We start from the raw sequence: 23177 nt of genomic DNA, 5'->3' as shown, positions 1-23177 counted from the left end.
CCGGTGAGTCAGGGACATGTCTATCCCAGCATGTGAAGTCAGCTCTGGTGTACGGGGGGGGGGGGGGAATGAGATCTACAGTGAGATTCAACAGCTAGGAAGGTTCTATTGCAATGCTACATGGAGAGCAAACGGCATGACAAGGCACAGGAGATGTCACGGTCATCCACTCCAACCAAGGAAGACCCCAGTCTGCGACGATGTTTGTTTCTACCACTAATTTGGACTTTTGAGGTCAAGGGAGTGAAACTGCCTCAGTGCAATGATGTTTCCACTTCAAAATTCCCCTGCACAGGTTTCTTTTCATTGTCAGACACGATGGACAACCACCACCAAGAAAATAGAAACTAATTAGGATTTGTTTTCTATTTAGTATTTAAACTTAACAGCATTTCATCTGCTTGTAGTTAACATGAACATCATTTCAGTACAGTACAGCAAGCCCCAGATAACCAAATATCCACAATTGTACTATATATCTTTACCCATTTATCTCAGTGCAGAAAATGGGAACTTAAATCAAGTGAGACTGCTCTTCCACAGAAAATAAATCATTGCAGATGTTCTAAAATCTAATCATTATAGATGTTTCCTTCCCATTTTTATTTTAAATATTGAATGTTAGATATGTTACCAACGGAAGAATGCCCATCTTTATTCAGATACACATATCTGCAGATGCACAAAGGCACATAGATTGGTTTCCCTGTAATCAAGGATCTGTTTAAGAAGGAACATAATTATAGTAGCAGATTCTAAAAGCACGGGGATATGTGAACTCTATCCTGAGTGGATAATGCTTATGTAGTCCCAAATGGGTTCAAATAAATTGTAACATTACTCCTGCTTGTCCCTACTTTCCATTAATCTAAATTGCAATTCCTTCTTTTATGCAGCTAGGGTTCATTTTTCAAAGAACAAAGCATGAAAACCTTTGTTTGTCAATCAAGGCCAACATTTTTATTGCACTGGTAACCCTGGTGATTAAAATTAAAAAAGGTAGTGCTAAAGCTAAAATGTTTCTACTTGTTAACAACCAATTCAAATTAAAAATAGTTCCAGCTAGTTCTAACTTGAATGGAGCCAAGACTGAGACTGTAAGTAACAATACATGCAGTGAAGGTGTTGCACAGAAAACAAAGGAATTGTCAGATATAAAAACACCAGATTCCGTCTGGTTTGTATTTTAGTCACCTTTTACACAGTTATAAAATAATCATCATCATTATGTGCCATGTTGTATTACGTGGGTAAGCATGATCTTTTGACCATGATGCTTCCTGGCAAATTTTTCGACAGAAGTGGTTCATCATTGCTTTCTTCTGGGCAGTGTCTTTACAAGGCAGGCGACCCCAGCCATCATCAATACCCTTCAGAGATTGTCTGCCTGGCGTCAGTGATTGCATAAGCAGGACTTGGGATATATACCAGCCACTCATACGACTATCCACCCATAACTTCACCTGAGGCTGATTGGGGGTCTAAACGGGTGAAACACCTGCAGGCTAGCAGAGGGAAGGAGCACCTTGCACCTCCTTTGACAGAGATGCATCTCCACCCCACCACCCACAGTTATGCAATTAAAATAAATATATTCTCAGTTCATAGCAGTCAATTTCTATAAATTAGACTGCAGGACCCAGACATGACACGTAAAAACACTGGTTGTGGAAAGATTTAAGCACAGATCTAAAATCATCTATTTCTTCCCAAAAGAATATGTCCTTGCTTTATTTTAAACTGCAAATTTATTCCATCTTAAAATGTTACTTTCCCTGATAATTTATCTAATTTACATTTGAATGTATCAAGAAATTGCACTCCTCTGATCCATTACTTGATCACTCACCATCTTGCTGAAATAATGTTTCTGCACTTACCTTGCTCAAAACACATGCTTTGTTTTTGTTGTCATGGAGTTAAAATAGCTATAAATAGTTGCATTATTAAGATAATTTAGAATCCTAATAACAGTGATCACGCATCACCAATCAATTCTCTCTTCCCCAGGGAGGACAAGCCCAATTTATATAATTGCACCTCAGAATCCAGTTCTTCCATCCCTTCAATCATTCTACCTGCTTTCCTTTTCATCCTTTCAATTGGGGTAATATTTCTTTTCCACTCTGGTAACCAGAAGCATATATAGTATTCTAAGTGGTTATTAAATTCAATGTGAATATTTTACTTAAATGTACTTTTGATGTCTTATGCCAGTCTCAGGGTACATTAACTGCAATTATGTGGATCCCACTTACTGACTGCTGTCCAAACATGTAATTTCCTTAATTGTTATGTTTTTAAAGAAGCAATTCAGCCAGAAAGATATGAACATCATCTACAGGAAACACAATTCTCCTACTTTAGTTTAAATGGTCAAACCATTTTTTAAGATGAGTGCAACAAAATATTATTTAATCTTTAAAAGAAAATATGGGAATTTTCTAATAGACTTCAGATATCCAGTTATTGCACTGTGTACGACTACACAATAGATGTACTGGATCATACAAATTCTTGATTCCTTTGAAGATATTAAAACTGTTAATTCCTTTTTTACATGCTTTGTGCACAGATCAAATGATCGTTCCACTGTTTCCATACGTACATTACTTTGTCCATGAATATGTTACACATCATTTTAATCTTGATACAAAATCCAATGATTTATCTTTACAAGTAATAAAAGAACAAGTGGATCTGTGGTTTCCAATGGACTAATTGCTAAATTGGGCAGATCTATACGTGTTAATAAAAATGCAGCTTGGAGTTCAATAGGATGCTTAATCTGTTGATGGAAAGGCAAAGCTCGCATGGCATCACCAACCATACAAAATACACCAACAAGTTCTGTGAAATGTGTCACCATTAATAATGATCTTACATCAACATTGTCGGTCTCCTGTAGGAAGCGCAGGCTGACAGACTCCAAAGCTTCCTTGGGCCACTCATGAAACCAGTCTATTGCAGTGCAGTTGACGACAGCGGGGAACTTCCTACTGCGAACCCGCAGTTTGTTACCAACCGGTGAGAAACACAAAGCTACCTGTGTGGAAAGAAACATGGAATCATTTTGCTGGCATTTAATAGGACCAGATATATACTGTGGATTAATTTGCTGACTATGAGCCTTTACTTCCAGTGCTTGTGAGTAGTAGTAGACAGTTATGACAGTGCAGAAGTTTAAAGTGAATCACTGCTCATTTTATTTTCATGTTGCACGACTTGGATCAGAGATGCAAAACTTCTTAGCAGGACAGAGAAAAAAAATTCTGTGGTATTTAATCATTGGTTCCGCATAGCATAGGCAGACTAATTGATGGATAAGGATGACAGTCTTCAGATGCTTTGTACAGGTCAGATAGTGGATAGGTTTCATTACTATCACTGAACCATAAACGATACAGTTAAAGTGACACTCTGTTACCTTTGAAGTTCTCATGCAGCTAAATTTGTGTGCTTTAATATTCTCTACTTCAAATGAAGGAATTAAAAATAACATCTATACTATATATATATAATTGCTGTATTAGTTTTCCAATAATTAATTGTAATCAAATTTGGAAAGACTTCATTACCAAATATTTTTCAACGTGCATCTCATAACATCAGTGTTGTAGTGTGAGCTGACATTCGTCATCAGTATAGAGGTGTGCAAATTGCCCATAACAGAACTTGATGGGAAGTGCCAACAGTTCCAAATGGAACTAAAGCTTTCAGAAGTTTGTAACTGGGCTACCCATGCATGTGCAGTTGAGCTCCAAAGTCACAATCTTACTGTGCACTGTGAGTTTTACTGCATTCTGCTTGCCATGTTCCGCCATGATATAAAGATTTTAGTTATTATGTGCTCCAGCTGTTTCTTTAAATAAAATAGATTAATCAACTTAATTTTCAACAGTTGTTATTATCTCATGGTTATAAGTGCTCAGGAACTTGTAACTTAATGAGCCAACAAAGCTGGGGATGTGACTTTGCTCAATGACAAGTCCTTCAAGGGAATTTAGTGGGCAGCATTTATTTCGCGTTTTTATCCTTGCTACCACTCGGGCTTTATCAGAGAATAGGCATACTACACCCATTAGATGAGTTCAGGCACACAGGCTGCTGTTTTGTGCAGAGTCCACATTGCAAGATCTGCTCTAATGTTGTCATGTAAAATCACGGTACACTGATAAAGTGAATATTATACCATTGTTATTTTTGGTGATTCAAATGATTTGAAAAAAATCTACAGTATATCAGCTCATGCTGCAGTCTGTAAATCCTTCAATAAAGCAATGGTTTAAGCTTAACCAGATTAGAATTGGAATTGGTTTATTATTGTCACGTGTAAATAACATGTGGCGGAAGAATCATGAAGACCATAAGATATAGGAGCAGAATTAGGCCATTTGGCCCATCAAGAAAAGAACAGGATTTCAGATTTGTGGATAATTTGGATCTCTTCTGGGGAAGGAATCACCAGTACACAAAGGACGCTTACACGTGAACATGAGAGGGACCAAAGTCCTTGCGGGCACAGCTTTTGCGAAGGGTTTAACTTAAAGTAGCAGAGGGGAGAGAACCAGTTCGTTATGTCAGAGGATGGAGCAGTTGCTGTTAATTTAGGTGCTACATGTGAAGAGACTGTGAGGAAGGATAGGCAGTGGATATGACATAAATGCAAGTTGGATTTTTTTTCCCAGTTGGATGGGTTGAAATGTGTCTCTTTAATGCAAGAAATATCAGGAACAAGAATGTTGAACTTAGGGCATGGAACTATAACATTATGGCTATTACTTGGATGCCACAATGGCAGTTGAAAATTTCTGGGATGTAGATGTTTCAAAAGAGACAGGGAGGGAGGTAAAGGGGGTGGAGAAGTGACTTTGCTAATCAGGAATAGTATCCCAGCTGCAAAAAGGAGGGATCCCGAGTCATTCCAGGTAGAAGTCAGAAACAGCAAGTGAGTGATCACTCCACTGGGAGTATTCTGGAGATCCCCCTCCCACCCCACCCCCCAGTCACAACAGTGACATTGAGGAGCAGATCAATAGGCAGATTTTAGAAAGGTGCAGACATAACAGGGTTGTCGTCAAGATTTTAATTTCCATAAGACCATAAGATATAGGGGCAGAAGAAGGCCATTCAGCCCATCGAGTCTGCCTTAATATTGATTAGCAAATCCTTAGTACAAAAGGTTCGGTTAAGACAGAATTTGGTTAGATATGTCCAGGAAGAATTTGTGACACAATATGCAGACAAGCTGAGCCCATAATGGATCTAATATTTGGTAATGATCTTAAGGTAGTATATGGTGACTTATACATACTCTGGTAATAAATTAACCTTAAACCTGGTCAGGTGACAGATCTCTTGGTGGGTGAGCATTCCAGAGTCACTGACCGTAACTCCTTGACCTTTAACATAGCACTGGACATGGACAGAAAAGAATTTAATAGAGGGAGGGGGAATTATGATGGTATTAGGTAGGAACTTGGGAGCATAAATTGAGAACAGATGATCTCAGGGAAATGCAGAACAGAAATATGCAGTTTGTTTAGGGAGCACTTGCATGACATTCTAGATAGTTTTGGAGGTAGGGAAGGGATGGTAAGGTGAAGGGACCATGGTTGACAAGAGATGTGAAACATCTAATCAAAAGGAAGAAAGATGTTTACTTAAGGATTAGGGAGTAAGGATCAGCTAGGGCTCTTGAGAATTAAAAGACATCTGGGAAAGAGCTTAAGGATAGATTTAGGAGAGCTAGAAGGGCTCATGAGAAGGCATTGGTGAGTAGGATTAAAGAAATCCCCAGGGAATTCTACACACATGTAAAGAACATGTGGATTACTAGAGTGAGGATAGGACTGATCAGGGACAGTAGGCAAAAGGTGTAAAGTCAGCATAGAACAGGATAACACACGAGAACATGTTGAGGTTATGAAAAGAATGTACTGGAACATTTAAAAAGCATTAGGATCAATAAGTACCTGAGGTTGGATGGGATATACTCTAAGATACTACAGGGAGTAAGGGAAGAGATCGTTGTGCTTTGGTGATGATCTTTATGGCCACACTGGCCACAGGCACTGTACCAGAAGATTGGAGGGATGGTGGCAAGTGGTATTTTATTTTTGTTCAAGAAAGATAATAGAAATAATCTTAGGAATTATAGACCAGTCAGTCATACATCAATGGTGGGCAAACTACTGCAGAGGATTCGTAGAGACATGATTTACAACCATTTGGAGAACTATAGTTTGATTGAGTGGTGTTAGGTGGCTTTGTGAGGTGCAGGTTGTTCTTCACGAGCCTGCCTGCCTTTTTTGAGAAAATAACAAAATAAACTGATGAAGGTAGAGTGGGAGATGTGATTCATATGGATTTTAATAAAGCATTTGACAAGGTGCCCCATGGTAGGATCATTCAAAAAGTCAAGAGGCATAGGATTCAGGGAAACTTGGGTATATGGATTGAGAACTTACTTGTCCACAAAAGGTAGATGGTGGTAGCAGACGTAGCACATTCTGCCTGGGCGTCTCTGACTACTGATGTTCCACTATTTTGGGACCCCACCTCTTTGTGCTTTTTATAGATGACTTAGATGAGGAAGTGGAAGGTGGGTTAGTAAGTTTGCAGGTTACATGAAGGTTGGTGCTGCTGTGGACAGTGTAGAAAGTTGTAGTAGGTTACAAAGAGATATTGATAGAATGCAGTGCTCGGCTGAGATGTGCCAGATGGAGTTCAATCCAGAGAAGTGTGAAGTGATGCAGTTTATAATATCAATTTTGAAGGCTGAGTACAAGGTTAATGGTAGGGTTCTTAGCAGTGAGGAGGATCAGAGGATTTTGGGATACATATCCATAGATCCCTCAAAGTCTCAAAGTTACCACTCATGTTGATAGGGTAGTTAAGAAGGAATATGATGTGCTGGCCTTCATTAGTTAGGGGACTGAGTTCAAGAACCACGAGGTAATACTGCTGGTCTAAAAAACTCTGGTTGACCACACTCGGAGTATTGTGTTTAGTTCTAGTCATCTCATTACAGGAAGGACGTGGAAGCTTTAGAGAGGGTGCAGAGGAGATTTACCCAGATGCTGCCTGGATTGGGGTTTTTCCCTTGGAGTGAAAGAGGATGGGAAGCAAGTTGAGAGAGGTGTATAAAATGATAAAAGACATAGACAGAATCGACAACCAGTATTTTTTTCTCCAGCGCGGCAATGGCTGATATGCATAATTTTAAGATAATTGGAGGAAATTATGGAGGGAGGGATATCAGAGGTAGCTACTTTTTACATGAAAGTAACAACTTAATGAAACACACTGCCAGAGGTGGTGGTAGTGGCATATACATTAGGGACATTTAAGAGACTCTTAGATAGGCATGGGGATGGAATAAAATTGGAGAGCTATGTGGGAGCCAAGGGTTAGATTGATCTAGGAGCAGGTTAGAAAGTAGGCACAACATCGTGAACTAAACACCTGTAATGTACTATTCTTTTTTTTTTGCGTGTGCCTGCGTGCATGTAAGTCTGCACGTGTGCGTGCGTGCGCATCTGCGTGCGTGCGCATCTGTGTGTGTGCATCCCTGATGATGTCTTTTTCATGGCTTTTACAAGGCGCGGAGAGAGAGAGAGACTGTGTGGCCCGCCACTCCCCACACAGACATTTTCGCAGTATTTTTCCCTTTATTTTACGAGGTCGAGTTGCGATCTCGACATTCAACCCGGCACGGATGGAAAACGTACTTGGGAGCGGACCCGACTGGTTTTGAACCCGGGAACCCCCGCTCCCGGGTCTGGCGCCGATGTCACCAGCCGGCCCTGTACTGTACTATTCTATGATCTATAGCATGTATCATGATACATTAAACAGTGTATAAAGGTAGAACAAGGTAAACCAATAACAGTGCAGAATAAAGTATAGCAGCTACAGGGAAAGTAGAATGGGAAGAAGAGAGAATGTTTAGGGTGGCTGGCGTCTTTGATTATTATGGCTGCTTTACCGATGCAGTGAAAAGCGCAGGCAGAGTCCATGGAGGAGTGCCTGTTTTCCATTTTGTGCTGAGTTGTGTGCACAGCTCTGCATTTTCTCATGGCCATGTGCAGAATATTTTCCACACCAAGCAGTTATGCATCCAATAGGAGGCTTTCTACCATGATAAGGAGGACAAGGCCTAAAGGAGTGGACAAAACGAGGAGCAGAAAAACACAACATACAAGCTACAGAACCCAATCAGAGCTGCCAAATACTGGAAAACCAGTTTTCTGTAGATGACTGTGCTTCAGTTTAGAAAGGCTTTCAGTCCGTTACCAACTACAAAAAGAAGACAAACACCTACAAAATACTGGTGGAATGCAGCAGGCCAGGCAGCATCTATGGGAAGAAATACAGTCGACGTTTCAGGCCGAGACCCTTCGTCAGGACTAACTGAAATAAGAGAGAGTAAGAGATTTGAAAGTGGGAGGGGGAGGGGGAGATCGAAATGATAGGAGAAGACAGGAGGGGGAGGGATGGAGCCAAGAGCTGGGAAGTTGATTGGCAAAAGGGATACAAGGCTGGAGAAGGGAGACGATCATGGGACGGGAGGCCTAGGGAGAAAGAAAGGGGGAGGGGAGCCCAGAGGAAGATGGAGAGCAGGCAAGGAGTTATTGTGAGAGGGATAGAGAGAGAAAAAAGAGAGAGAAAAAGGAAAAAATGATAAATACATAAATAAATAAGGGATGGGATAAGAAGGGGAAGAGGGGCATTAACGGAAGTTAGAGAAGTCAATGTTCTTGCCATCAGGTTGGAGGCTACCCAGACGGAATATAAAGTGTTGTTCCTCCAACCTGAGTGTGGCTTCATCTTGACAGTAGAAGAGACCATGGATTGTCATATCAGAATGGGAATGGGACATGGAATTAAAATGTGTGGCCACTGGGAGATCATGTTTTCTCTGGCAGATGGAGTGTAGGTGTTCAGCGAAACGGTCTCCCAGTCTGCGTCGAGTCTCGCCAATATATAGAAGGCCACATCGGGAGCACTGGACACAGTATAGCACACCAGCCAACTCACAGGTGAAGTGTCACCTCACTTGGAAGGACTGTCTGGGGCCCTGAATGGTGCTGAGGGAGAAAATGCAAGGGCATGTGTAGCACTTGTTCCGCTTACAGGGTTAAGTGCTGGGAGGGAGATCGGTAGGAAGGGATGGGAGGGACGAATGGACAAGGGAGTCGCGTAGGGAGCAATCCCTGTGGAAAGCAGAAAGGTGGGGGAGGGAAAGATGTGCTTGGTGGTGGGATCCTGTTGAAGGTGGCGGAAGTTACGGAGAATTATATGTTGGACCCGGAGGCTGGTGGGGTGGTAGGTGAGGACAAGGGGAACCCTATCCCCAGTGGGGTGGCAGAGGATGGGGTGACAGCAGAGTGCGTGAAATGGGAGAGATGCATTTGAGAGCAGAGTTGATGGTGGAGGAAGGGAAGCCCCTTTCTTTAAAAAAGGAAGACATCTCCTTTGTCTTGGAATGAAAAGCCTCATCCTGAGAGCAGATGCAGCAGAGACGGAGGAATTGCGAGAAGGGCATGCACTTTTGCTAGAGACAGGGTGAGAAGAGGAATAGTCCAGGTAGCTGTGAGTATCCGTAGGCTTATAGTAGACATCAGTAGATAAGCTGTATCCAGAGATAGAGACAAAAAGATCAAGAAAGGGGAGGGAGGTGTCGAAAATGGACTAGGTAAATTTGAGGGCAGGGTGAAAGTTGGAGGCAAAGTTAATGAATTCAACCAGCTCATCATGCGTGTAGGAAGCAGCGCCAATGCAGTCATCGATGTAGCGAAGGAAAAGTGGGGGATGGATACCTGACGAAGGGTCTCGGCCTGAAACGTCGACTGTAATTCTTCCTATGGATGCTGTCTGGCCTGCTGCGTTCCACCAGCATTTTGTGTATGTTGTGTATGACAATAAACTGGACTGGTCAAAGAACACTGAGGCTGTCTACAAGAAGGGTCAGAGCCATCTCTATTTCCTGAGGAGACTGAGGTCCTTTAACATCTGCCGGATGATGCTCAGGATGTTCTACAAGTCTGTGGTGGCCAGTGCAATCATGTTTGCTGTTGTGTGCTGGGGCAGCAGGCTGAGGGTGGCAGACACCAACAGAATCAACTAACTCATTCGTAAGGCCAGTGATGTTGTGGGGATGGAACTGGACTCTCTCACAGTGGTATCTGAAAAGAGGATGCTGTCTAAGTTGCATGCCATCTTGGTCAATGTCTCCCATCCACTACATAATGTACTGGGTGGGCACAGGAGTACATTCAGCCAGAGACTCATTCCACCGAGATGCAGCACAGAGCGTCATAGGAAGTCATTCCTGCCTGTGGCCATCAAACTTTACAACTCCTCCTTTGGAGGGTCAGACACCCTGAGCCAATAGGCTGGTCCTGGACTTATTTCATAATTTACTGGCATAATTTACATATTACTATTTAACTATTTATGTTTCTATTACTATTTATTATTTATGGTGCAACTGTAATGAAAACCAATTTCCCCCGGGATCAATAAAGTATGACTATGACTATGACTATGTTGCTTGAATTTCCAGCGTCTGCAGATTTCCTCGTGTTTACAAAAAGACATCCACTGTCAATGACCCCCCCTCCCAAACTTGATAAATGAGTTCTACTTCACATTTGACTCACAGATGACATTTCAAAGAACCCTGTCAAACGCCTGTTCAGCCAGATCATCACCAATACCCCACACGCTTAGTTGTCAAGGAGTAGGAGAGGAAGCTGCTCGGGAAGCAAAATATCAGGAAGGCTGCGAACCCTGAGTCTGTCTCCCTTACCATCCTTAAACACTGTGCTAATCATCTATCAACAGCCTTTACAGACATTTTCAATCAGTCTCCTAACATGTTGCAAGAAATCTGTATTTATTTCAGTCCCCAAAAAATCAAAGATCGCTGGACTCAATGACTACAGGCCAGTTGCACTCACATCAATCACAATGAAGACTTTTGAAAGGCTGGTTATGTCATTGCTCAGATCCATAACTTAAAACTTTCTAGATCTGCTGCAGTTCATCTACAGAGCCAACAGAACTGTAGATGATGCAATTAACATCGGTCTGGATTTCATAATACAGCACCTCACTCCTCTGGTACATAGGCTAGTATTCTCTTTGTCGATTTCTCTTGAGCTTCAATACCATCATCCCTGAGCAAGAGAAACTCTCCAAGTTTAATGTACTAGGTCCCATCTGCAAGTGGATCCTAAACTTCCTCTCTGACAGGAACAGTATCTTTAGTGGGTAGTTGGAATAATGGGAAGCAAAAGGATTGGGAAGCTTTTAAAAAGCCAACAGAACTCAACTAAAAAAGCAAGGAGAAAAATATGATATAATATGAAGTAAGCATGCCAATAATATCAACGAGGATACCAAAGAAGTAAAAGAGAGGCGAGAGTGGATGTCATATCACTGGAGTATATGGGGGATAAAAAATATCAAATTAACTTCACATCAGCCTTCACTGTAGAAGACAACCAGCAGTATACCAGAAATTGAAGTGCGTCAGGAGGCAGAATAGTTGCTATTACAAAGGAGAACGTGCCTGGGATGGTTTGAAGGTAGATGAGTCACATGGACCAGATGGAGTACACCCCAGGGTTCTGAAACAGGCAGCTGAAGAGATTATGGAAGCATTAGTAATAATCTATCAGAATTAATTAGATTCTGGAATGGTTCCAGAGGGCTAGAAAATTGCAAATGTTACTCCACTCTTTAAGAAGGGAGGGAGGCAGAAGAGAGGACATTTATAGGCCAGTTAGTTTGACTTCTGTAGTTGGAAGGATGTTAGAATGTGTTATTAAGGATGGGGTTTCAGGGTACTTGGAGGCACATAATAAAATAGGCCCAAGTCAGCACAGTTTCCTTTAAGAGGAAATCTTGCCTAACAAATCTGTTAGAATTCTTTGAGGAAATAACAGGCAGGATAAACAGAGGAGTGTCAGTGGGTGTTGTGTACTTGGATTTTCAGAAGGCATTTGACAATGTGCTTCATATAAGAAAGACCCATGGTATTACTGGAAAGATACTAACATGGATAGAAAATTGGTTGACCGGCAGGAGGCAAAAAGTGGGAATAAAAGGAGCCTTTTCCAGTTGACTGCCAGTGACTAGCAGTGCTCCAAAGGAGTCGGTGTTGGGACCGCTTCTTTTCATGTTACATGTTAATGACCTGGATGACAGAATTGATGGCTTTGTAACCAAGTTTGCAGCTAATACAAAAATAGGTGGAAGAGTGTCGAGGAAGCAAGGTGCTTGCAGAGGAACTTGGACAGATTGGGTGAGTGGGCGAAGAAGACAGTGTAAGGAGGTTGTATGGCGATGCACTTGGTAGAACGAATAAAGGTACAGACTATTTTCTAAATAGAGAGGAAATTCAGAAATCAGAGATGCAAAGGGACTTGGGAGTCCTCATGCACAATTCCATAAAAGTCGCATAAAAGTCGGTAGTAAGGACTCAAATGTAATGTTAGCACATATGCTGAGAGCACTGGAATTTAAAAGCAAGGATGTAATGCTGAGGCTTTATAACACATTTGTCAGATGATACTTGGAATATAATAAGCAGTTTTGGGCCCCTTATCAAAGAAATGATGAGTTGTCATTGGAGAAGATCCAGAAAAGATTTACGAGAATGATCCTGGGAATGAAAGGATTAACATATGAGGCGTGTTTGAAAGTATTAACCTTGTACTCGCCACAGTTTAGAAGAATGAGGAGGGATCTCATTGAAACTTGTCGAATATCAAAAGGATTAGATAAGAGTGGATATGAGAGTATGTTTTCCTCCAATGGGGGGGTTCAGGACCAGAGGACACAGGCACTGATTACAAGGACCTCACTTTAGAACAGAGATGGGGAGGAATTTCTTTATTCAGAGGGTGGTGAATATGTGGAATTCATCTCTACGGACAACTGTTGAGTCCAAGTCATTGGGTATATTTAAAATAGAGGTTGATAGGGTGTCAAAGGTTACGGAGTAAAGGCAGAAAAATTGGGTCGAGGTGGATAGTATATCAGCCACAATAAAATGGTGGAGCAGCCCCAATGGGCCGAATGGCCTAACCCTGTCCACATGTCTTATGAACTTATGGTCGTATTTGAGACTTGGCAAGTACATCTCCACAGACCCCTCAGTCAGCACTGGTATGCCACGGGAGTGTGCTCTCTCCCCTCTCCTATTTTCCCTGTACACCAATGACTACATCTCTGTCAGTTAAACCAATAAAGTTTTCAAATGACAACAGTATCATAGGATTAATCACCAGAGGTGACAAATCTTAGTACCGCCAGGAAGTAAACAAGCTAGTGCCCTGGTGTAAACACAGCTTAGAGCTGAATGCCCTCAAAACTGTGGAAATGCATACAGATTTCAGGAGAAATGTGCCTCCTCTCTACCCACTCATCATCAACAATGCTACACTTAGCACCACATCAACATTCAAGTTCCTGGGCATCATTATTTCGCAGGATCTCTTGTGGGAGAACCATATCTCCTTCATCATTAAAAATGCTCAGCAAAGGATGTACTGTACTTCTTGTGGCAGTCAGTAAAATTCCACCTTCCACAAAACAAGCAGGAGTAATTCTACACTGCTATTATAGACAGCAGCCTCACATCAGTCATCACTGTCTGGTTTGGCGCAGCATCCTCTCACAGTATTTGAATACCACAGCAAACTGTCAGAAAGCAGATAAGGTTATTGGTGTACTCTACAATCACTGCAGGACTTGCAGGTATTCAGGACAAAGAAGCAGGCAGGAAAATTATTGAACACTGATTCTTGAGACTTCGGCAAAAACATGTCCCACTAAGAAAAGTGCTAATTCTGTGAAAATGAATAACATTTTCTTATTTAAAATAATCAGGGTTCATCATTTGAGGGTCTTTTGCACAAATGTAACATTTTTTCATCTGTTTGTTTTTAATTTTATAAATTATATGATTATATGATAGCCCAGTACCGACAAAATCAGTTGTCCTCAGACAAGAGATTATCATTTCAATTTGATTAAAAAGTGTGAAAAAATCATTTAAAGTGTATAATATATATGCCAGATGAAAGAGTAGAGTGAAAAATCTCTTTAAAACTAAAAGCAGTGAATTTTCAACAATATTTACTCTTATTTTGTAGTTGCTCAAAATGTGTCCCAACTTTTTGTCAACACTGTCAGATATTTATAAAAAAGCAATAAAATCAGACAACCACATGGTCTATATTCCTGAGAACCCCCTTTCCACCCTCCACATCTGCTAAGTGCAATAAGATCAAACAAGCTCCTGTAAGTTTGCTATTTTTTCATTAACTTTTTACATATTTATTGATGTTGCTACTGTCACAACCATGACATGTCAACACTGTCTCTTTTGTATAGAAAGAATTATTTTAAATTATGACATAAATTTATGCATTTTAAGTAGAGGCCAGAGGCAGCTAGCAACAGAGGGAAAACAAGATGGCTCCTGTATACAACTCATGCATGTCATGTAAAAAAATTGTGTTTTATCACCACCGTCAGACATCAACACAGTCAGGTTTTCTGTCTGATGGTGGTGACACATAAATTGACGGTGTTGACAAAAACATCCAAATCATCCTCAATGGAGGCTTGAATATAATTTATAATTACAATAAATAGAAATATAGCCTGTAATGTTTCATTAACCTCTTTATTTATAATATACATAATTTCCCCTTTATGTCTTCCACACACAGTCCTACAATATTTCCTTACTATATGTATCCCCAATGACTAAAACCATAAATGAATTTAGTTGCACCATTTCATAATGATTTTTATAAAATTTCACCAAATGAAACATAATTAAGTTCGTAGTAATTTTGCACAATTTCTCAGTAATTCCATTAAATTCTGACCTTCCTTTTATGTATTTTTGAAAGTTATGGCTAGGCAGCAGCTATCAGTGGAGGAGTGAAGGAGAAGAAACAGGAAATACCAAAAAAAGTGGAGAGAGAAAATATATAGTGAGCCAGAGTTAGAGGAGGAATACCTGAGACAGGAAAAGCGAAGATCGAAGAAAAGAGTAGAGGATGGGAAGATAAAAACTATCAGTGATTGGAATGAAAGGGAAAAGAGGAGTAAGAGAAGGGCGTGGAAACGTAGACAGCAAGAGTCAAGAGAGCGTAAGAGAAAGGGCCCAGAACACCCAGAAACTCCCCCAGATAGTCCATTGGATCAGACTATACAGGAGCCAGCTCACAGTGGGCAGTCTATAGCAGGGGAAAGGGAAAGAAAGAAAACAAGAGCAAGATACTTGAGAGAGATGAAAGCTTTGAACAATAAACTTCAAGAGATAATAAAAGATAGAAACAAACTGAAAAAGCGTTGGCGACATGAGCAAACTAGAAATAAAAAAACACAAGAAACCAAAAAAAAAAGAGCAGATGCTACAGGGAAGCAAATTCAAAAACCTCTCCATGAAGAAAACCCCGCTCTTCCACAACTGTCTCATTCAAGAATTTAATCAAAACAAACATAATATACAGTTGCCCCTCAAGTCTGCTCAAAAATCACCAAGAACTTGACTTTGTCAGGCAGGGTTCTAAAGAAATATCGCCTAATACACCAGACAAAGCAGTTCGGGCTGACATACAACACACTGCGAAAGAGAAGCACTACTGACAAAAAACCCACTTACATTCAAACAATAACCCAGATGGTTCAAGATTTCCACCATAATGCTGCACGAATGACGAATGACAAACAGGACACGATAACATGGAAGAAAATAAAGCATCAGAGAATGATTCTGACCGACACAGTATTCAACCTCCACAGGGAGTTCTTCAAAAAGGAATCAACTGTAAAACTTAGTTATTCATCCTTCTCTGCTTTACGTCCATTCTATGTCACAGCACCAAAACCATCTGATTGAAAGATTCTAGGATTCAGATCATTTTATAAATGATCTGGATGAGGAAGTGGAGGGATGGGTTAGTAAGTTTGCGGATGACACAAAGGTTGGAGGTGTTGTGGATAGTGTGGAGGGCTGTCAGAGGTTACAGCGGGACATTGATAGGATGCAAAACTGGGCTGAGAAGTGGCAGGTGGAGTTCAACCCAGATAAGTGTGAAGAGGTTCATTTTGGTAGGTCACATATGATGGCAGAATACAGTATTAATGGTAATACTCTTGTATTGTACTGTAGGTTTACTATGTTTCTATGAAAGACACGCCAACGCCAACACCACGAAAATGCAAAGCTGATGTTTGAGGTCCTAAGAGCGTATGGTATTGTCAAGTCCAGCAAATTTGAGGACAGTTTTGAACTTGTGTGTTGTTCTCAGACAAGCGAGGCATGTCTTCTGCGGTCCTGCACCCGGTGTCTCCACAAGCACACACTTCCCACCCCACAGCAAGAGTTGTCCGATGTTGAGTGGCAGCAATGGGAACGAGTTCAGGACCAAACAGCAGATGGAATTCACTACAGTACAAGACTTGTGAAGCACAATGGCACACTGGCAGAGCTCATCGAACTGTATGAAGACAAACTAAAGAATGAAACAACAACACCTGTGTGCTTGGTTCAGAACCAGTCCAGGGAATACAGGAGCATGATACAGAACTACTATGAAAGCACTGTAATTGTGCATGTGGACTTTTCTGAGGCATGGAAATGCAAATATAGTTTTGATATAGTCATGTCGTTTTGGTCAGAACCTCCCACAGCTCAATCTGCACACTGGCATGTACTACACAAAAGAAGAGAAAGCAGGATTTTGTACAATATCAGAATCCAAGCGACAGGATGCTTCTGCCATTTGGACTCACATGGAACCAGTCCTCAGAGATGGCCCTACCACAATGGGAAAGAACAGAGGGCCTTTGGCAATGCTGATGGAGGAAATGGAGCAGGAACCCCAGAGTGGTCCTGACGGGACTATGACAAATATATCTGCTGGTGTCATTAATTGTGAAGATTGGCTTGCAGTCATTTATGACTGAAATTGGTGGTTAGCAAAGGTTGTCACTGTGGATACTCATCATCAAGATGTTGCATGTTGCACCATCACGCTACAGCAATTCCCTAACACGTGTAAATGTATGCTCAGTGACCACATTATTTGGTACACCTGTACACCTGCTCGTTAATGCAAATACCTCATCAGTCAATCATGTGGCAGCAAGTCAATGCATAAAAGCATATAGACATGGTCAAGAAGTTCAGTTATTGTTCAGACCAAACATCAGAATGGGGAATAAGTGTGATCAAAGTGACTTTGATTATGGAATGATTGTTGATGACAGAGGGAGTAGTTTGAGTATCTCAGAAGCTGCTGATCTCCTGGGATTTTCACACACAACAATCTCCAGAGCAGGGGTTTCCAACCTTTTCTATGCCATGAACCAACATCATTAAGCAAGGGGTCAGTGGACTCCAGGTTGTGAACCCCTGCTCTAGAGTTTATCGAGAATGGTGTGAAGAGCAGAAAACATCCAGTGAGCAGCAGTTTGGTGAGTGAAAACACCTTGTAATTGAAAGATGTCAGAGGAAAATGGCGAGACTGGTTCAAGTATTTATTCTCCTCCATAGATACTGCCTAACCTGCTGAGTTCCTCCAGATTTTGTATGTTTTCCTCTGGTTCAAGCTGACATGTATGTGACAGTAGCTCAAATAACCTCACGTTACAACAGTACCATGGATGGAGGGCAGTGGCAAAGGCCTCGACCGTACACTCAGTAGCCAGTTCATTCTGTGCAGGACATACCTAATAAAGCAGCCACTGAGTGCACATAGTGATTGATAATGAATGAAACAGGCAGTAGTTTCTTTTCTTTGTTCTAAAGCTGAATATAAAATTTATCGCAGCTGTTTTTTCATTTGGGAGATAAAATCCCAGTATACTTGATGATTAAATAAAATTAAGAATTTAAGAGACTTTACAACTTTAATAGAAAGCCCAATCTATTTTGTTTGCTGTCATGCTACTAGCAGTGTTGAAATTTGTTATTCACACATGGATGGTAAAACACAGCTGGCATTATCCAGCAGATAACATCCTCAATGGAGAACATTTGCTAAGTACAAAAATAGACTGAGCAACTTTTATTTTCCAAATATCCAGCTAATTCTCTTCTTTTGTCTTTGAAATTTGCAGTCAAGTAACTAAATTCAAACCATTCTTCTATCCTCTATGACAAATCTGATCAGAATGGATATGGAATGTTAAAAGGATAATATAAACTTGGTTTTTTACATCTGTCATGGATGGACCAATAATTCTGATTACATTACATTATTGCTAGCCACCACTCAAGTCTTGCAATCCGTGACATTTGTGGGTTCCTAATCTGTAGGATTTCCTGAGAGCAGAGAAGCACTGTGCTAATTTATCTAGCAAATCTGCTCTGAACTTGAGCAGATTCCATGGGTGAGGATTTACTGAATTAAGCTGGCTTTACCTAATATAAACAATATGTACTGCAGCTTCTTCTGCAACTAAGCATAAGTTTCATTCTACCCGCCCCAGCACAAAAAATACTTCAGCTCTCTCTGATTCTCATATTTGGTGTCTGCGCCAGGCTGTTTGATCAATTTTTTTTTGATGTTACAAAGTCATCATTGAATCTACATTCCAAATGATTACATGAATTTCTACTAATTACAATGGATTAATTTACTTCAGTAGATTTTCAGGTGAGAAGTCAATTCTCAGTAATTACATATTTACAATGTGATGCATTTTAGTTTGGGGAAAATAACTTTAAAACATTCACAGCACCTGTTTTCCGCTAGTGAACCAAACTAACCCCACATTGATATCAACAAACAACTGCTGAGTTAAATGCTGCTCCAAAATCCTCTTGAAATAAAATTCAAATGTTGAGTCTCTATTTTAATATAATGTGTATACCTTTTGGACTATCAAAATATCAGACATTTTTCTCTTTTACTCACTATCCCTCTGTCACTACCACATATTTTCACAGCACATACATTTGCCAAGTCTATTTTTCTCAAATACTGGGATACAACACTCTTGTTCAATTTCTGGAACAATAGGGCACAAACTCCCTCTTAGAGTACTAACTCCCACTCAACTCCTGTTCTTGCAGTTATTGCCATGCCTCCAAAGGGTACAACAGGCAAATTTCCTCCACAACTGCAGCTAATGCCACTGGAATCCTCAGTCAGATTGAAACTCTGAAGAAACTACTGATCTCCATTCCCATGTGTGTTTGAGTAAGAATTATACATTTTATTGTTAGTACTGAGTTGAATGGCAACAAATCTGCATTCTAATTAGGAAATTTCACGCTATTCTATCAACAGCCATTGAATAAAACGTCATCCAGTTTTCCACTTAAGTGTCCTTCGATGAACCTGATAATGCCATTAGATAGAACATCAATATTGCACCAACAGATACACTGACAATCCAAACTGAACCTGTATTCCATTTTATAATGTGCGTGATATACAATTTAGCCTACTCTGCAAATCTCTAAATCTTATGAAGAAGCACCACTCACTAAATCTATTTACCATAATGGAGCTGTGCATCAACCCGTGTGTTATTTGGTGGAAGCTTCTTAAACTGTCTTTGTATGTGCAAAGCAAATTACTTTCTATGCTTTTATATGAGAAATTTGTGAAAATACAAATGATACATGTAACGCCCTGGTTAAGATTTCTACTGCAATGCTATATTTTATTTTAGCAGTTTTCTGCAAAAGCAATGCGTCCTGCTAGTAAGAATTTTTTGGCTTCGGCTAAAGATGAAAAGCCATGTTGTCCAACTTAATTTGAATTCCTCTACCGGTAGTCAATGTAATAGTTGCAAAAATGTTTCTTCATTTAATAACAAATTAAATGGCAAATCAATAATTTACAAATACCACCACATCATCAACAAACATTATTTTCAATCATCCAGTCAATTTCGAGGAAAGATTACCACTTTCTTTGCTTCAACATTACCTTCAGTTGCTTCCTGACACGATCGATAAAGAACTTCCAGCAGTTCTCTCTAGTGTCCATCAAACCTTGTCCTTTGACTTCATTCCGTACACCACTGATGATATTTTCCACTTCATCGTCAGGGAATAGGTCAGGGATTTCACCTGGATATGTAGAGATAAGAATTGGATGAATAGGAAATAAGGAGAGGGGGATGGTGGAGATGTTAGTTATTTGAAAAGCAGAACTGAATGGTCATCAAAACTGATAATTAATGTAGGGAACACAGTGGAGTTCATTCAAATATTGCACTGCCTGTTTCTTAATCAGCACAATTTCTTTCTGAAGTAAAGTTTTGTATTTACTCACATTACTTTTTTTTAAAAAGTATGTTCGTAGTTCATACAGAGTGATAAAATGGAAAGTTAATTTGAACTAATCTGCTGGGGCCATCTACTGTGACTGGTGCTCCCAATACTGCCTCCTCTACATTGATGGGAACAGTCATAAATTGGGGGACCACTTCAACGAGCACCTCCGCTCTATCCACCAAAAGCAGAACATCCCGTTGGCCAAACATTTTAATTCCTGTTCCTATTCCCTTCCTATATGTTGGTCCATAACCTCCTCTTGCGCCATGATGAGGCCACCCTCAGGATGGAGAGCAACACCTTATATTCCATCTGGGTAGCCTCCAACCTGATGGCATGAATATCCATTTCTCTCTCCAGTCAATGAAAATTTCCTTCCCCTTTCTTCTGCTCCCCACTCTGGTCCCTTACCTCTTCTCACCCGCCAATCACCTCCACCTCGGTCCCTTCCTACTTCACTTTCTTCTATAGTTCATTCTCATCACCTATCAGATTCCTTCCTCTCCAGCCCTTTACCTTTTCTATCAATGTAGCTTCACCTATCACCTTCTACCTATCCTCCTTGCTCTCTCCCATCTTCTTAGTCTGTCATCTTCCCCTTCCCTTCCAATCCGAAAGAAGGGTCTCAGCCCGAAACATCAACTCATCAACTACCTTTTCATTTCCATGGATCTGCCTGACCTGCTGAATTCCTCCAGCATTTTGCGTGTGTTACTTTGGATTTCCAACATCTGCAGAATTTCCAGTGTTTAAGTTAATTTATAACAACCTCTTGGTCAAAGGGACTTTACAAACACAAGACTGGAGACAGAATGGAAGTCACACAAGTCACGTTGATATACATTCAGTGGCCACTTTATTCGGTACACTTGCTCATTAACGCAAATATTTAATCAGCCAATCATGTAATAGCAATGCAATGCATAAAAGCAGGCAGACATGGTCGCAAGATTCAGTTGTTGTTCAGACCAACTATCGAAATGGGGAAGGGATGTGATGAAAGTGACTTTGGCTGTGAAATAATTGTTAGTGCCACATGGGTTGGTTTGAGCATCTCAGAGTCTCGGTTGTGTGGGTGAAAATGCCTTTTTAATGAGAGAGGTCAAAGGAGAACGACTAGAGTGGTTCATGTGACAGTAAAATAGAATGAATAAGCCACACAAGTTAGGTTTCTCTCTATGTACTACAATCATAATATGCATGGCACATTAATTTCAGGAGAAGAAAAAGCTTCGAAAGCTCTGCAAAATTCTGCACAGTTACCCTTGCAGAAGGAAATAGACATGTTCAGAACTGGGCATATGCTGGATTTTGTGGAAGATATAGAATCATACAGTAGTACAACACAGAAATATGCCTTTTTGGTCCCAAAGGTCCGTGCCAATCACAGCACTTCCTGTTATTCCCAGTTGCTTGCGTTCAGTGCATAACTTTCCAAAACCTTCTCCTCCATGTACCTAACCAAATAACTGTTAAATGTTGCAACTGTACTCACTTTGACCAGTTCTTCTTACAGCTTATTCCAGGTATTCACTAATCTTTATATAAAGAAGTTACCTTAAAAACGCAAATATCTGCAGATGCTGGAAATTGAAGCTACACACACAAAATGCTGGTAGAACGCAGCAGGCCAGGCAGCCAGCATCTATAGGAAGAAGTACAGTCGACGTTTTGGGTCAAGACCCTTCGTCAGGACTAATGGAAAAAAGAGATAGTAAGAGATTTGAAAGTAGGAGGGGGAGGAGGAGATCCAAAATGATTGGAGAAGACAGGAGGGGAAGGAATGATTCCAATATGCCCATCCAAGGTCTTCTCTACTGTCAAGATGAAGACACACTCCGGTTGGAGGAACAACACCTTATATTCCGTCTGGGTAGCCTACAACCTGATGGCATGAACATTGATTTCTCTAAATTCCGTTAATGCCCCTCCTCCCCTTCTTACCCTATCCCTAATTTTTTTTTTCCCTTCTCTCTTTCCCCTCTCACAATAACTCCTTGCCTGTTCTCCATCTTCCTCTGGTGCTCCCCTCCCCCTTTCTTTCTTCCACGGCCTTCCATCCCATGATACTCCCCCTTCTCCAGCCTTGTATCCCTTTTGCCAATCAACTTCCCAGCTCTTAGCTTCATCCCTCCCCTTCCTGTCTTCTCTTATCATTTCGGGTCTCCCCCCCCACTTTCAAATCTCTTACTATCTCCTTTTTCCGTTAGTCCTGACGAAGGGTCTCGACCCGAAACGTTGACTGTACTTCTTCCTATAGATGCTGCCTGGCCTGCTGCATTCCACCAGCATTTTGTGTGTGTGCATAAAGAAATTATCTCTCTGGTCTCTTATCATCTTGTATCTGTGTTCTCTAGTTTTGAACTCGTAACCCTGGAGAAAAGACCATGGCCGTCCAACTTACTCTTTCCCCTCATGATTTTACAAACTTGCATCCCTCTGTATTCGGAGGAATAAAGATACAACCTCTCCCAATAACTTAGGCCGTCTAGTCCAGGCAGCATCCTCATAAGTATCTCCTGCATCCTCTCTATCTTGACAATGTCTTTCCTGTAACAGGCTGTCCAAAAACGTACACAGTACTCAGAGTTTGGCCTCATCAAACTTGTTATTACTGCAACATAATGTCTCTATTCCTAAACTTGATGATGACAGCCAGCATGCTAAAAACTTTATTCACTATCCTACCTACTTGCATGGCCACTTTCAGCAAGCTATGCACTTATACTACTATATCTCCTGTTTTCACACACTCATCGGTGCCCTGCCACTTGCCGAATACCTTGCTTTCACCTCACACTTTCCTATATTGAAATCTATCTGGCACTCTTCACCATCTTCCTAA

General features: G+C 40.8%; 1 protein-coding gene across 1 annotated transcript in view; it reads right to left on the bottom strand.

Annotated features, from left to right (window-relative positions):
- Positions 1-23177, bottom strand: part of dnah9 (dynein, axonemal, heavy chain 9) — a 585611-nt gene that overhangs the window by 265201 nt on the left and 297233 nt on the right. Inside the window, exons 46-47 of the mRNA XM_063074264.1 lie at positions 19983-20125; positions 2885-3046 (exon numbers count right to left, since the gene is read on the bottom strand). Of these exons, the coding sequence (XP_062930334.1) occupies positions 2885-3046; positions 19983-20125 (305 nt within the window). The remainder of the gene's footprint in view (positions 1-2884; positions 3047-19982; positions 20126-23177) is intronic.

The sequence above is a fragment of the Mobula hypostoma genome, chromosome 22, assembly GCF_963921235.1.
Source record: "Mobula hypostoma chromosome 22, sMobHyp1.1, whole genome shotgun sequence".
In the NCBI taxonomy this organism is placed as follows: domain Eukaryota; kingdom Metazoa; phylum Chordata; class Chondrichthyes; order Myliobatiformes; family Myliobatidae; genus Mobula; species Mobula hypostoma.
Note: the sequence above shows the minus strand (reverse complement) of the source record. Positions and strands in the feature narration are given on the sequence as shown.